Raw genomic sequence first — 16,797 nt, 5'->3', positions numbered from 1 at the left:
TTGGACATGTCCTTTGATGGCCGTCCCCTGTTTGGCGTCATGGCGGACAATGTGCTCAAGTGCTTCAAGAACTCTAGAGCTACGGCCAGATCCTTGGGCCTCACTGTCACCTCTCGCCCCATTCAGTCTGCCTTTGGCCCTTTTGTAGCTACGGAAGGGGTGCCCCACCGTGTTCACCCAGGGCCAAAGGCTGGCACAAGCTACCCAGCCTCTGTGCGGCTGAGGACGTGGGACGCAGCACCGTGGGTCTGGGGCCCAACAGGCGGGCCAGTCCCCCTCTGCAGCAGCCTCCAAACCTTCCTAGTCTGACTTTTCAGGGCCACCAGTTACCAGTGGGCTACAGGATCCGCCACACCTCCCCCACTGGCACAACATCACGTCGGACAGGTAGAATTTGCAGATAGTCCGAAGGGGCTGCGCCCTCTCCTTCAAGACTACCACTCCCTTGCATGGCGGAGAATCCCTTGGCCCTTCTCCGTCAGGGAGCTATTGAGCGACTCCCTGTCCCAAAAGTGGGTCGTGATTCTTGCTCGGACTACTTCCTGGTACTCAAGTAGGGCAAAGGCCTGCGTCCTATCTTAGACCTCAGGGACGCCAACTGCTTCCTCCAGGAGAGGTTCAAAATATTGACATTAGCTCCGGTCCTGTCTGCCCTCGACCATGGAGACTGGATGGTAGTGTTGGACTTGCAGGACGCCTACTTCCACATCCCCGTCCTGCCAGCCTACAGGCGTTACCTAAAGTTCATGGTAGGCCATGAGCAATTTCAATTTACTGTGCTCCCCTTTTGCCTTTCAGTGCCCCTCGGGTGTTCATGAAAGTGATAATGGAGGTCGCTGCTCTTCTGCCCAGTTCAGGGGATCCAGTCTTCCCCTACCTCAACGACTGGCTGTTGAAAGCAGGCTCCCCCCAGGCTGTCATTTCCCTCCTCCAGGCTACGGCGGACCTCCTGCACTTGCTGGGGTTCACTATCAACGTGGCAAAGTCACACCTGATTCCCACTCAAAAGCTCCTTTTCATCGGAGCAGTTCTGGATACAGCGCGGTTTCTGGCTTATCTTCCCGAGCAGCAAGTCCGGAATATTCAGACTATGATACTGAGGTTTCAGCCTCTATCCTGGTTTTTGGTGAGAATGACCCTGAGATTGCTAAGCTTCACGGCCTCAGGCATCCTGCTGTTGGATCATGCCAGGTGGTATATGCGGGCGCTGCCGTGGGACCTGAAGTTCCAGTGGGCGCAGCATTAGTGGAATCTCTCCGATTGCTTCCAGATCTAAGAGGGCACTGCACACCAATTGCAGTGGTGGCTAACAGGCTAGAATTGAGTCAGCGGGGGAGCCCTCTCCCTTCCTCAAACAGAGTTCACAGTGGTGACAGATGCATCACTTCTGGGATGAGGCGGCCGCATGGGAGCGGTGGAGATCAGAGGCCTGTGCTCTCTGGGAGTGTCCGGGTTCCACATCAATCTTCTGGAGCTCTGGGCGATTTGTCTGGCTCTAAAGGCATTCCTTCCTTCTGTCAAAGGAAGGGTAGTGCAGGTGTTAATGGACACCACCACCACCATGTGATACTGCAACATGTGGGGTGGGGTCTTGGACTCTTTGTCGAGAAGCCCTGCATATCTGTACATGGCTGGAACAGCAGGATGTAAACCTGGTGGCTCAACACCTGGTAGGTTCTCTGAACGCCAGGGTGGACAAACTCAGCCGTCGATGCCTAGCGGATCACGAGTGGCATCTCTGGTCGGAGGTGGTGCAAGGTCATTCAGCAGTGGGAAGAACTTTGGTTAGATTTGTTCGCCTCCAAAGAGAACGCCCAGTGTCAGCAATACTCCGCACTGGAGTTTCCAAGGCAGCTAACGCTCGGCAAAGCCTTATGGCGCGAGTGGAGCTCAGGCTTCTTGTACGCCTTTGCGAAGTAGTGTCGATCCTCTGATCAGGTTGCCCCTTCAAGGGGATCTTCTCCCTTAGCAGCAGGGGGAGGGTTCTCCACCTCCACCTGTCAACTCTACGCCTCCATGCGTGGCAATTGAGCAGCAACAGTTGATAGACTTTGACCTTCCTCCCGAAGTTTGTAACGTTATTCTGGCGACCAGGCGTTCCTCCACTAAGACTGTATACGCCTGCCGTTGGCAGAAATTTGTATTATACTGTACAGTAAGGTCAATTGACCCTCTTTTTGCTTCTTTCTTCTGTCCTTTTATTCATTCTAACCCTTGCCCAGCAGGGCTCTGCCTTGGGAACTCTTAAGGGTGTCCATTCTGCTCTGTGCTTTTTTGCGGCTGCCAGACCAGCCCTCTCTCTCCATCTCCTATTGTAAATAGATTTCTAAAAGGGCTGGCTCATTTGTTCCCACCCACGCCCTTTGTCATGCTGCAGTGGGACCTTAATTTGGTCCTCACTTACCTGATGTGTGCTCCCTTTGAGCCTTTGCACTATTGTCTCATCCGGCTGTTGACCATCAAAACATCCTTAGTGTCGATTACATCTGTCTAGAGGGTGAGTGAATTGCAGACGTTATCCAGCTTGCCTCCTTATCTTGTGTCCTTTACGGAGAAGGTGGCGCTTCACACCAGGGCGTCCTTTTTGCCAAAGGTTGTGGCCCCATTCCATCTGGGCCAGTCCATCACTTTGCCCACCTAATTTGCTCCTCTGCATCCCTCTAAGGAAGAGTAGCTTCTCCACTGACTTGACCCCAAAAGAGCATTATCGTTCTAACTTGACCGCACAAGAGTGTTCCAGGTGAATGACGCTCTTTGTGGGACCCGTGGGAGCAAAGAAGGGAAGGGAAGGGTAGTGCAGAAAAGGACCATCTCTCGCTTGGTCGTTCTCTGCATCAAGATTTGTTATGCCTTGGCAAAGAACCAGCCCCCTGAGGGATTAAGAGCCCATTCCACCAGGGGAAAGGGTGCGACTACGGTCTTGGCTCGGGGTGTCCCAGTCCAAGACCTCTGTCAGGCAGCGACGTGGGCATCTTTGCACACGTTCGCAAAACTTTACTGCCTTGATGGGCAAGTAGTACACCAATGGAGGTGTGGGGTCCTACCGCTGACCAACCTGGACCTCAAAATTCCAGAAACAGAACAAAGTGGCTGATCAGGAAAGTTAAAGACAAAGTATGTACTACACAGCCAAGAAGTGCCGTGCAGCCCAGGGTTAGAATATTACCCAACAACTTCAGAATTTTTTAGAAAACTTTTTGTATTATTTCATGAGAAACATGGCATCAAAATAGACACTCCATCACAACAGTACAAAAACATGAAAAAATATATACAAATATATACAAAAGTATATCACAATGAAGGTAACGTACACTTGCAGGAATGATGAAGAAACATATAATCAAAGTATTGTAAAGACACCAACTGTTATCAGCAATATGAATTCAAAAGCACATGATTGCAAATTAAACACTTATTTTCAAATCATTCAAGAAATAAAGCCAGTCCTTTGATAACAAAAACCTGTGAACAGGGCGGTACTAAGATGGAATAGCCTGCCTGTCACTCAACGCCTGTGAACAGTAATTTGTACGAAGTTGCAGATAGGGCCCACGGTAGTGGTATGAGTTTGTCCCTAGCTGCACCCTTGGTTCTTGACACAGGCTGGGGGTCAACGCGTTTCGAACCTTGTTTATTCTAGGTTCTCCTCAGGACGAGGACTGGGTAGTGATGTACCTGGAAAGTAATGTGGGGAGGGTGTCAACAGCTGTATAAAATGTATATATTATTCGCAAAATAATATTCAAACTGACTACCCATGAATAAATGTGATTACCTTCTCAGCCAACACATTGGCTGCGTGGAGAGAAGGAGGGGAACCACTGGAATTATTCTGAAAGAACAAGAGTGGGGGGCTATCAGAATATGCGTTTCGAAAAAATGTGTCACGCATGGACGGGTAAGGCTGATTAACATAATACCTGGAAATGATGTCAAAGATGCCGTAATCAAAGGCGCCCAAGGCGAGCTGTGTTAATCAGCACGGACTCACATTCTCTTTTCGTGGTGTTAGTGAGATGAAGAAGGCTGGGGAGTGAAAATATAAAGTAGGCAAGTTCAAACACCGGGAAGGAAAATAGTTTGCGCTTCAAAAAAAAGGGGGGTTTAAAGACAAAGTCGTTTCCTACCTGCACACGTTGTGCGCTGTACGGAGGAAAACGAGCCCCAGTCTGTTTTCAAGCGTCAAGGAGGGAATCAATCTCTCGCTGTCAGCTATAAGTAAACACAGTTCGTGAGATGAAGCACTGGCGGAGCCGCGTTAGGAATGATAGTTACAAAAAGCGGCAATTAACTTACTTAGAGCCTTCTGTAGTTGGAGTCCGAGATGGTTCAAGTCTGCCGGTCGAGTCAGATTGGTGAAGCGGCGCCGCCCTATTGCAATCTACTTAAAGGCGCGGCAGCTTAAGCCAGAGGAAACGGTGCAAAGGATCTTGGTCCTTGCAGTCCATAGAGTGTAGGGAATTATTAATTTTGAAATCACTGGGGTATTTGCGTATTTGTACATGTTGCCTACATGTGATTAGCTGGCTATGTAAAAATGATCCAGGAATTCATTGCTCATTTCAAAAACACATTAGAATGCAAAGTGATAATTAATAAATTAAAAGAGAAATGCACTCTGGATGTATCATTTCTATCACAATGGCAAAACAACAACATTTCAAAAATTCAAAGTGACAATAGATGTTGACCCCTGTACACTATGGAGATTATCATTAAGAGCAGGATATTACTGTACCCGTCTCGCCCCATAATAATTTCAGTGTTTTTTAGGAAAGATAACAGCAGAGAGTATAGAGAAAGTAAGGAATACAGATTACAGCCACAGCGTGGCAGCTCAAAGAAGGTCCATTTGGAACTGAGCAAGATTAGACTCCTAGGTTGGTTGGTGTGTTCTTCATGGCGCCAGAACTTGTTCCCATCAGTGAAAAGTGAGCCTTCGATTGTAGTGTGGCAGGCAGTGCACGTACCGCACTTGCGATGTCCCTTGACTGGTGTTGACCCGAAAATGGTGGTCTGGGTGTCTTTTTTTGTCGGTGGCCTGGTAGAGGTAATCATCTGGCCAATACTCCGATTCTTCTTTAGGGCAAACAATGGTGTGCCAGCACACACAATCCTCTGAGTGGTGGTTCTCGATCTCTTCTCCAGGAGATGTTGTTCTTGTCCGTTTTCTTTTGGTATAATGAGCACGTGAGTTCTTCATTTCTGACCATAATCTCTACCAAAAGAAAACGGACAAGAACAACGCTCTCCATTATAGGAGCTACCACCCGAGGAGCCTTCGGGACAATCTCCCGTATGGCCAGTTCCTCCGGGTGAGGAGGAATTGCTCCTCAGTACAACAATTTGAGCTCCACGGTCAGGTCCTCAAGGCCAAATTACAGGACAGAGGCTATCCGCAGAAGCTGCTTAAACACTCTATGAAGAGAGCCAGATGGACTCCGCGGGAACATCTCCTGGAGAAGAGATCGAGAACCACCACTCAGAGGATTGTGTGTCTCAACCTTTGGACCCCATACCAGTGAACTACAAAAAATCATCAGGAAGAGCTGGCATCTGGTTGAGGAGATCTTACCAGATGCTGGCACACCATTGTTTGCCCTAAAGAAGAATCGGAGTATTGGCCAGATGATTACCTCTACCAGGCCACCGACAAAAAAAGACACCCAGACCACCATTTTCGGGTCAACACCAGTCAAGGGACATCGCAAGTGCGGTACGTGCACTGCCTGCCACACTACAATCGAAGGCTCACTTTTCACTGATGGGAACAAGTTCTGGCGCCATGAAGAACACACCAACTGTAAGACCAAGTATACGGTGTACGCCATTCAGTGTCCCTGCAAAAAGCTGTACATCGGTAAGACCACGCAGGAAGTTTGCCAGAGAATTATACAACACAGGTCCCGTATAAACAATAAGATCCTCACGGCACCCTTGGTGTCCCATTTCCTGCAACAAAAACACACAGTGAATGACATGCGATGGACCGTTCTGGCAGTGATTCGAGGTGGCAGTGGTGACCCAGATGCACGCTTGTCACAAAAAGAGGCGTATCTCATTTTAAAATTTGACACTTCGAACACTGGGTTAAATGAGATGTCTGAACTGTCCAACCTAGGAGTCTAATCTTGCTCAGTTCCAAATGGACCTTCTTTGAGCTGCCACGCTGTGGCTGTAATCTGTATTCCTTACTTTCTCTATACTCTCTGCTGTTATCTTTCCTAAAAAACACTGAAATTATTATGGGGCGAGACGGGTACAGTAATATCCTGCTCTTAATGATAATCTCCATAGTGTACAGGGGTCAACATCTATTGTCACTTTGAATTTTTGAAATGTTGTTGTTTTGCCATTGTGATAGAAATGATACATCCAGAGTGCATTTCTCTTTTAATTTATTAATTATCACTTTGCATTCTAATGTGTTTTTGAAATGAGCAATGAATTCCTGGATCATTTTTACATAGCCAGCTAATCACATGTAGGCAACATGTACAAATACGCAAATACCCCAGTGATTTCAAAATTAATAATTCCCTACACTCTATGGACTGCAAGGACCAAGATCCTTTGCACCGTTTCCTCTGGCTTAAGCTGCCGCGCCTTTAAGTAGATTGCAATAGGGCGGCGCCGCTTCACCAATCTGACTCGACCGGCAGACTTGAACCATCTCGGACTCCAACTACAGAAGGCTCTAAGTAAGTTAATTGCCGCTTTTTGTAACTATCATTCCTAACGCGGCTCCGCCAGTGCTTCATCTCACGAACTGTGTTTACTTATAGCTGACAGCGAGAGATTGATTCCCTCCTTGACGCTTGAAAACAGACTGGGGCTCGTTTTCCTCCGTACAGCGCACAACGTGTGCAGGTAGGAAACGACTTTGTCTTTAAACCCCCCTTTTTTTTGAAGCGCAAACTATTTTCCTTCCCGGTGTTTGAACTTGCCTACTTTATATTTTCACTCCCCAGCCTTCTTCATCTCACTAACACCACGAAAAGAGAATGTGAGTCCGTGCTGATTAACACAGCTCGCCTTGGGCGCCTTTGATTACGGCATCTTTGACATCATTTCCAGGTATTATGTTAATCAGCCTTACCCGTCCATGCGTGACACATTTTTTCGAAACGCATATTCTGATAGCCCCCCACTCTTGTTCTTTCAGAATAATTCCAGTGGTTCCCCTCCTTCTCTCCACGCAGCCAATGTGTTGGCTGAGAAGGTAATCACATTTATTCATGGGTAGTCAGTTTGAATATTATTTTGCGAATAATATATACATTTTATACAGCTGTTGACACCCTCCCCACATTACTTTCCAGGTACATCACTACCCAGTCCTCGTCCTGAGGAGAACCTAGAATAAACAAGGTTCGAAACGCGTTGACCCCCAGCCTGTGTCAAGAACCAAGGGTGCAGCTAGGGACAAACTCATACCACTACCGTGGGCCCTATCTGCAACTTCGTACAAATTACTGTTCACAGGCGTTGAGTGACAGGCAGGCTATTCCATCTTAGTACCGCCCTGTTCACAGGTTTTTGTTATCAAAGGACTGGCTTTATTTCTTGAATGATTTGAAAATAAGTGTTTAATTTGCAATCATGTGCTTTTGAATTCATATTGCTGATAACAGTTGGTGTCTTTACAATACTTTGATTATATGTTTCTTCATCATTCCTGCAAGTGTACGTTACCTTCATTGTGATATACTTTTGTATATATTTGTATATATTTTTTCATGTTTTTGTACTGTTGTGATGGAGTGTCTATTTTGATGCCATGTTTCTCATGAAATAATACAAAAAGTTTTCTAAAAAATTCTGAAGTTGTTGGGTAATATTCTAACCCTGGGCTGCACGGCACTTCTTGGCTGTGTAGTACATACTTTGTCTTTAACTTTCCTGATCAGCCACTTTGATGGGCAAGTATGCATGGACGGACATTTTGCCCGTTCAGTCCTGCAAGACTTAGGTCCGCAACCCACTGCCGGGATGAAATGGCTCGCTGATCTGATTCAAAGGTAAGGAATCTGCAGCTAGAAGTCTCTATCAGATAATCAAGTTACTTACCTTCGGTAACTCTGGTATGGACTCTATCTAGCTGCAGATTCCTTACAGCCCCACCTATGCCTTCCTGCTTTGCGGGCTGATATTGTAGGGCTAGGGTTGTTCTCCTTTTCGAGGCCCTAGGTTTGACCAGGATTACGTCTGGTATTATGTGGCTCTGCTCTTCTGGGGTGGAAAATACAAAAAGTACTGTGTCCGCACACCTGGGTGGCACCTATATAAGCACCGCAACGTCATAACCGACTCTGCCGATGTCATGCAGAACCAAATGGAGCCACCAGACGTTGCGCGCAAGGGGTATTTCTCAGCAAAAAGTTTCCGGATCCATCCTGTTCCTGGGAAATTCAAAGATCTGAAAGAGACACATTAGTGATAGATTCCTTACCTTAGAATATCCCTAGGAGCCAGACTGGATCTGGAAAGTTTTTTCGCTAGCAGTTCCTTTGTACGTCCGTAGGTGGCATCTTGCGGCTCCGCGTCAGTCACTGGCATCTTCCGCGCCGAGATTGTCACAGAGGGTACTTAGGCGCCACCCATGCGCGCTGACGTCCGTTTCTTTTTCCACGCCAAAAGTGCAGATCCAGATAGAGCATGTGCCTCAGTCATTTTTTGACTACTCTTTTGAGACTTTTGTCTCCTCTTGTCTCCTGGTGCACGTAGGGATGCCCGGATTTAAGTCTTGTGGGTCGTGCAGCCGTAACATGTCAATGGCTGACCCCCACGATGTGTGCCTCTACTGCCTGGAGACCGATCATGACTCCCGAGTCGGTCGGGCCATGGCCCGAAGGCCTTGCTGGAACGGCGCCAGAAGTTGCTGGAAGTCCGGCATTCCTCACCGCCGCTCCGGGAATAGGGGCCGTTCACGAGGCTGCTCGCGGGACAGGAGCAATCGCTCCTCGGGCTCTAAGTCTTCGCCTTCAGATTCCGGTAAGTGACTCCATAAAAAAAGTCGAAGCGTGTTCGCTCTCCGATGTCCCCCCGTCGCTCCCTGGAGGTGGATGAGGGGGACAGGGGCTCCGCCCCTGCGGTTCCTCTGGAGCCGGGGAGTTCTGCGGCCTACCCGCTATACCCGGGTCCGTCAGACTCCCGAACAGGTGCACGCCATGTCCCTCCAAGTCGTCTCTCCTCCGTCCTGGCTTCTGTGCGAACAGTAAGCACCCTTGGTCCCCTAAGCCAATCACAACGCTGCAATGCAGCATTGTGATTGGTCTGAATGCCATGAGGGGATCAGGGAGCCTGTGCATGTTCCTCACCAGGCTGTGTATTCCAGCCTGGTGGGGAACATGCAAAGTGCGCATGACAGTTTGGTCAGCCCAAGACTGCTGGCCAAACCGTCATGCCGAATTTAGTGCAGTAACCACTTTTCCTCACCAACATAATGGGATCCCCGCCCTAACCTGGCTGATACTAAAAATAAAATAATAATTTCTATCATTTTATTTTTTCTTTTAAACTGCTTTGTGAGCAGTGGGATGATGCTCCTCTGCCTCAGCAGAGTAGCCTCCACGGCCAAGATCCACAGACCACACAAGAATAGTAGGGATCATTCTAGACAACAAGCTCAACATGACGGCTCAAGTCAACGTAGTGCGCACCTCTTGCTTCCACATGCTGTGTATGCTTTGAGAGATCTTCAAATGTTTGCCTCAGAGCACCAGGCTGAATGTCACCCAAGCACTCATCACCAGCAGGCTGTATTACAGCAACAATCTACGCCTGAATTTCCAAACACCTCCAGACAATCCAAAACCCAGCTGCAAAGCTCATATTAAACCTCCCACGCCACACCCAGATCACACTGCACCTCCAGAAGCTTCACTAGCTTCCCGGTTCACAAGCGCAGACAATTTAAACTTCTTACACATACATATAAAGCACTACACAACAGGCCCAGAATACCTGAACAGCTGCTTATACTTTCACACCAGACACCTGCCTCACACATGGTTCACATCCGCAAAAGTAGTTGCTCGTACATCTCATCCAAGACATAAATCGACCTCCCTTAACACATCAGAGCCTCCTCCTCACTTATTGAGTTCCTCAAGAAGCTGAAGGCCTGGCTCTTTGTATAAGTGTTTTGGAACCATGTACCATGGCCAAGCCCTGGATACACACTCGGTGATTAGTGTGCTATTCAAATCAACATAACATTCAAGTGGGACAACTCTGCTGGTAGAAGTATTCATCCTAATAATAATTTGCTGTTAACACTCTGTCTAGTGGATACTCTTTCTACTTATAGATTCCTCTTCAACCACCTAGATCCCCTATCTGTGGAGTGGACTTAACAGAGGAATAAGATCTCAAGGAAGACTAATTCACAGCCAGGCAATACATCTTTTCATTCATATTTCTGCAACCGAAGGTGTGGAAAAAAGGAGGCAAACTGATGTCCGTGGGTGACACTTGTATGTAGCCCGGTTTCATGTTGTCAATGGGGCGACATACCAGGACGCAGTAGCTTCTGCAATTTGTTCTCCAAATCCAGTCTGGAGCCTGGGAAGATTTGAAAGGTGAATATTCTTCTGGTAGGTAAGAGTATCCCCCATAAATGAACTTTACCAAAGCTTAGCAATGCACCCTTCAAGGTATCTATTTATTAGAAACCCCAGCACTTGTATACAATTTGTTGCTTGCCTTAGGTTGTTGGCCCATTCTTCCATAAACATGCTTGTCTTCTTTTTCAGGAGCAAACAAAAAATGCACAATTCATAATTATATCTCTGCGGAACAACATGTTTGAAATTGCTGACAGACTCATTGGAATTTACAAGACCCATAATACAACAAAAAGTGTTGCAACAAACCCTAAAGTGATAGCATCAAAAGGACTTGCTGAGCTTAATTCGGTTGGCTGCTGTTGAAGACTTAACTGTTAAAGACTTGTCCTTGTAAAGAAATCTACTGCCTGGATGTTTTCAAAGGGATACCCCTCTCTTCCTGGTCATTGTTAATATTCCTTCTTTTAAATTATTGTATTGCCGCCTTTTGCCTTTTTACAAGGTTAATTGTATTCCAAATTATTAATCCGAATGTAAAATTCATCAACTTTGAGACAAAAATGTAAATATTTGAGTGAATGTGGATCGTGCATATACATAAATTTCAAGTCAGTGTGACAAACTCGTTTTTCATTTTACTGTTCCATCTGCATATTTTGTACAGTAACATTGAATAAAATATTTTAACCAGTAATGTTTACTTTCTTGAGCAGTAGAATCCATGTGCAGGTCATAACATGATTGTGTGATGGCTAGCCAAATTTGGCCTACCTTTGATGTGCTGCTAAGACCATTTGTGTATAAAACCATACATCCACCACAGATGTTAATCATTGTATTTAAATAGCAGCATAGTATTAATCTTTCTGTATCAAAGATTCTTTTCAGCATCAGGGAAACTGATAGATACTGGTAATGAGTTCCCCTATGGGTATCATTCTTCTAGCGAATGCCTGACAGCCAGCGGATCACATGTGTTTAGATGTCTGTGTACCATATGAGTACTAAGTTTTATGCAAATAAATGAACTGTACAAGTACAGAGTTATAATGAATACGGAGGCTAGTGAAATAGACTTCCTAATACCATATAGCCAGCCAGCGAAGTTTCGGAAATGATGTTGGATGTCTCCTTTTAAGACTCAATGTCAAGTAAGTGGCTGTTTCTCTAAGTCACTAAATACTACAAAATTATTTGGCAGACCCTGATATGATTTAATTCAGTTATGGGATCATCCCCAAAGGAAAATGATGGGTACTTTTAAGTGCAGACTACTCACTTTGTGAATATCCCCCAGGTGTCAGACTGGACCCGGAATGTGATGTCGTGCAGCTCCGCTCCAACATCTATCTGAGAGAAACGTCTAGCCGCAGACTCCTAACCGTAGAAGTATCCCCAAACTGGATCAGGAAACTTTTCTACAGCAGTACCTCTGTGTGTTGGTAAAGGGCCCAGGCAGCACCGCACAACATCATGCATCGGTGTGACAGAGTCCATATAAGCCCTCCCCTAATGTGCTGACATCAGTTTATTCCTTTTCATGTGGATCCGGAGTACAGCACCTCGGCCCATTTTTGGCCTACCTTGACGTCGTCAAAACAGTGTGCTTTTTTTCTGGATAGCTTAAAGATCCTGGGGACTACAATGTCCGGCCCTCAACCTATTTGCATGTGGTGTCTAGGCACGCTCCCCGAATCCACACGTTGCAGCTCGTATCTTCAGCTTTGGTCATCAGCACTGCAGGAACGGGCATGACACTGGTAGCTGCAGTGTGGTCCACGGCCTTCGATGGTCAGTCATAATCTTCCTCCGAGGACTAGCTCCCGACATCCATCATCCTCTCGATCACCTTGAAAGTAATTCCGTAGGCATTCGGTGCCACGGCCTTTTCCAAGTTTACTGCATATGTGTGGTGTCCCTATCTGAAAGAAACAGGTTAGTATTAGATTACTTACCTTAGAATATCTCCAGGCGTCAGACTGGATCTGGAAACTTTAGCGTAGCAGTACCCTTGCGCGTCGGTAGGCGTCGTCTGCGGCTCCGCGTCCGTCGTTGGCGCCGGGATGACGTCGCCGGAGTACTTAGACGCCGCCCTCACGCGCTGACGTCCGTTCCTATTTTTTCCGCGCCAGCAAGCGCCGATCTGGAAAAAGTGGTACCGTTAGTCAATTTTTGACTAAACTTTTTCGATCATTTTCGATCCTTATTCGAAGTCGAACGACTCAGGCGGTGCGGGTAAGGATGCCCGGGTTCAAGCCCTGCATCGACTGCAACCAACTGATGTCGGTTACCGACCCCCATCGCCGGTGTCTTCATTGCCTGGGGCCTGACCACGATGGCAAGTCGTGCCCCGACTGCCGGGCCTTGACATTGAAGGCTAGGCGGGAGCGGTCCCGCAAGCGCCTCGAGCTCCGGCAATCTGCCCACACCGTTCGAGGTCCCGATCCGGAAGGAGGTCGAGGGACTGGTCGCGGGGCCTCAATCATCACTGCTTGGAGGATCGTCACCACTCCTCGAGCTCCAAGTCCTCTGGTAAGAGGCACAAGAAGTCGAAGAAGCGACATCGCTCTTCCGACTCACCCCAACGCTCGCGTGACGCGGCCGGGGGTTCGGGCGACACCGCCCACCCTGCTACACCGGAGCCCCAGGCGTCGCGGCCTGCTCTATACTCGCCAGTCCCTGGGCAGAACGCGACGCCGGAGGAGATAGTCGTGTTCCGCGGCGCCTTCGGGCCAAGCGGCCCCGACTGGGAGCCCAAGCTGGCCAGGTGCTTCGGCGACTACGGTCCTGGTGCCGCAGGCCCCCGCTGGATCCGGGTCGGCACCGGTCGACCTTATGACCGCGCCGTCCACGGATTAAGTCGTGTCTCCCCCCCCCCCCCCCCCCCCCCCCCCCCCCGACCCGGTTCTGATGCCGGAGTGGTGTCGCTCGACGCCGATGGACGCCTCATTCGACGCTGATGGGAGATTTTTTTCTTCTATGAGCCAGCCCCATCATTTGACCCAGAGTACCAGGAGATGGGTGGCGAGGCGGATTGGGAGGGGTTTGTGGACCCTCTGGCACGTGAGTGCCAGTCTTGTCAGGACTGGGCAGGTGAGCTAGGGGATGCCAGTGGTTTGAACACTTCGCCAGACACTGGTTTTGTCTCCCCTCCTACGTGGCTACGTAGGAGGGGGCTGCCTATAGTGTGGTGTTGACGTGGGCGGCCTAGGCCTTATCCCTTTAACTCCCCGTCGCGGCCATGAGTACTAACCTCACTGAGGGCAAGCAAGCTCTTCGGAGCCTCTGTTGCCGTTTAATGAGGCCATGTCTGATGTTCTTCTGGGAACCTGGTCCAGGCCCGCTACAGGTGTCCAACTGTAGATAGGAACGTGGCCAGAAGCCACCGCCTAGCTCCGGGCAACCCTCTCTTCCTGTCCACCCACCCCACTCCCGAGAGCCTGGTCATACAGGCCTCTAACTCCCAGACCGCCTTCCCGACGGCTCCCCCCGATCAGGAATCCAAGAGGTACGAACAGTATGGCAAAAATGTTCTCCTCCCTGAGTTTGAGTTTGCGGTCCGTTAACACCGCGTACCTCTTGGGCCATTATACCCACTCTCTGTGGGACACGATCGCGGATATGCTGCCACAATGTCTGGAGGAGGCCCGACCTAAACTCGCCCAAGCCCTTGCGGAGGGTCGAGATGCGGCACGGTACTCCATCCAATGTGGGCTGGATACAACGGACTCGCTGGGTAGAGCGATGGCAACAACGGTGGCGATTCATTGCCACGCCTGGCTGAGGTCCGCCAACTTTTCAGCTGATGTCCAAAACACCCTTATGGACATGCCGTTTGATGGCCTTCTCCTCTTTGGCGACAAGGCAGACAGTGCGCTTGAGCGCTTTAAGGACTTCAGGGCTACGGCCAAGTCCTTGGGCCTGTCGGCTCCTCGCCAGCAATATTCTGCCTTTCGTGGCCAAGGACCACGGGCCGCAGACTAACAACCAGTGTCGTGGCGGACGTGGTAACCGCCGTGGCGGTGCCCGGGGACAACGGCGAGGCCAGTCCACATCTACCCCTGCAGCATCGGCCTCAAAGCCCTCCTAGTTTGAGCTTTCAGGCCCACGTGACTGCCAGTGTTGGGCAGGGTTCGCCATCACCTCCTCCACTGGCACGACATCACATCGGACAGGTGGGTGCTGCAAATTGTCCGACGGGGCTACTCCCTCCCCTTCCAGGTGACCCCTCCAGCCATGCCACCGCAGTACCACCGCGTGTCGTGGGATCACTTGAATCTTCTGCAAGAGGAAGTTGCAGCCCTCTTGGCCAAGAGGGCCATCGAGCGCGTTCCTGGGCCAGAAGTAGGGTGGGGTGGTTGTTCCCACTACTTTCTGGTTCCCAAGAAGGGCAAAGGGGGCCTACGCCCTATCTTGGACCTGCGGAACGTCAACTGCTTCCTCCGAAAGGAGAGGTTCAAGTTGCTGACACTGGCTCAGGTCTTAGCTGCCCGTGACCCGGGAGACTGGATCATAGCGTTGGACTTGCAGGACGCTTATTTCCACATCCCCGTCCTGCTGGCCCACCGGCGCTACCTACGGTTCACGGTAGGCCACAAGCACTTTCAGTTTACCGTGCTCCCCTTCGGCCTTACCAGGGCCCCTTGGGTGTTCAAGCAAGTGACTGTGGTCGCAGCTAATCTGCGCAGATCAGGGGTTTGTCTTCCCCATCTCAACGATTGTATGTTGAAGGAGGGCTCACCCCAGACAGTCGTCTCCTACTTTCAGACTACGGCCGACCTACTGCACTTGCTGGGGTACTCCATCAGCGTGCCGAAGTCACACCTCTGCCCCTCTCAGAAGCTCCTTTTCATCGGAGCCGTTCTGCACTCGGCGCAGTTTCTGGTTTATCCCCCCGAACAGCGGGTTCGGGATATTCAGGCTCTGATTCCGGTCTTTCAGCCTTTATCCCGAGTCTGTCAGGTTGACGCTGCGTCTTCTGGGGCCGATGGCCTCCTGCATCCTTCTGGTGCATCACACCAGGTGGCGGATACAGGCTCTGCAGTGGGACCTGAAGTTTCAGTGGGCCCAGCATCAGGGCAACTTGTCCGACCAGGTCTTGATCTCGGAGGGCACTGCAAGACTGTTGCAATGGTGGCTCACGGACCACGATTGGGTCAGCGGCAGATCCCTCTCCCTTCCCCAACCGGAGCACGTAGTTGTGACAGACGCGTCCCTCCACGGCTAGGGAGGCCACATGGGAGAGGCGGAGATCACAGGCCTCTGGTCTCCGGCGGAGTCCCAGCTCCATATCAACCTTATGGAGCTGTGGGCGCTCCGGCTTGCACTGAAGGCATTCCTCCCTTCTGTCCGGGGGAGTGTAGTGCAGGTGTTCACGGACAACACCATTGCCATGTGGTACTACAACAAACAGGGCGGGTTGGGTCATGGACCCTATGCCATGAGGCTCTGCGCCTCTGGCAGTGGCTGGAACATCAGGGCGTGACCCTGGTGGTTCAACACCTGGCAGGTTCCCTGAACGCCAGGGCGGACAAACTGAGCCGTCGGTGCATGATGGATCACGAATGGCGTCTGAACTCTGATGTGGCGCACAGTCTCTTTCAGCAGTGGGGAGAGCCTTGGTTAGATCTATTCGCCACCAAAGAGAACGCACAATGTCATCAGTTCTGCGTGTTGGAATTTCCACGGTTGCACTCGCTGACGCTTTTCGTCGCAAGTCTAGCTGCGGTCTGTTGTACGCCTTTCAGCCTATACCACTTCTGCACAGAGTGCTGAAGACTATCAGGCGAGACCGGACCCAAGTCATCCTTATGGCTCCGGACTGGGTACGAAGATACTGGTATCCCGAGCTACTCAGCATGTCGGTCAATCCCTCGATTCCTCTGCCTCTTCAGGAGGACCTTCTGTCGCAGCAGTAGGGGGCGATCCTCCACCCGAACCTGTCCAGTTTCCACCTACTTGCGTGGAGATTGAGTGGCGGCAGTTGAGGCCATTTGACTTGCCTCCTGAAGTTTATGTGATTCTGGCAGCCAGACGCTCTCCACAAAAACAGTATACGCCTGCAGGTGGAATACATTTGTGGCATGGTGCACCGCAAAGGCTGTGGATCCACTCTCTGCCCCCCTTTCAGAGGTTCTCCTCTTCTTTCTGTTGCCCAGGAGGGCTCTGCTCTGGGCACTATCAAGGGCTATCTCTCGGCCATTTCAGCCTTCTTAAGGCTCCC

The 16,797-nt window shown here is 49.9% G+C and overlaps 1 protein-coding gene across 2 annotated transcripts in view; it reads left to right on the top strand.

The window, feature by feature from the left end:
- The window catches only part of SMC4 (structural maintenance of chromosomes 4), a 512,503-nt gene extending 501,235 nt beyond the window's left edge, over window positions 1-11,268 (top strand). For both annotated transcript variants that reach the window (XM_086944206.1, XM_086944207.1), the window contains exon 24: window positions 10,761-11,268. In XM_086944206.1, the coding sequence (XP_086800332.1) occupies window positions 10,761-10,937 (177 nt within the window). In that variant the 3' untranslated portion in view covers window positions 10,938-11,268. The remainder of the gene's footprint in view (window positions 1-10,760) is intronic.
- The last annotated feature ends 5,529 nt before the right edge of the window (window positions 11,269-16,797 follow it).

Source organism: Lissotriton vulgaris, chromosome 11 (genome assembly GCF_964263255.1).
Source record: "Lissotriton vulgaris chromosome 11, aLisVul1.2, whole genome shotgun sequence".
Lineage (NCBI taxonomy): Eukaryota > Metazoa > Chordata > Amphibia > Caudata > Salamandridae > Lissotriton > Lissotriton vulgaris.
This window is presented reverse-complemented; position numbering and strand designations above follow the sequence as displayed.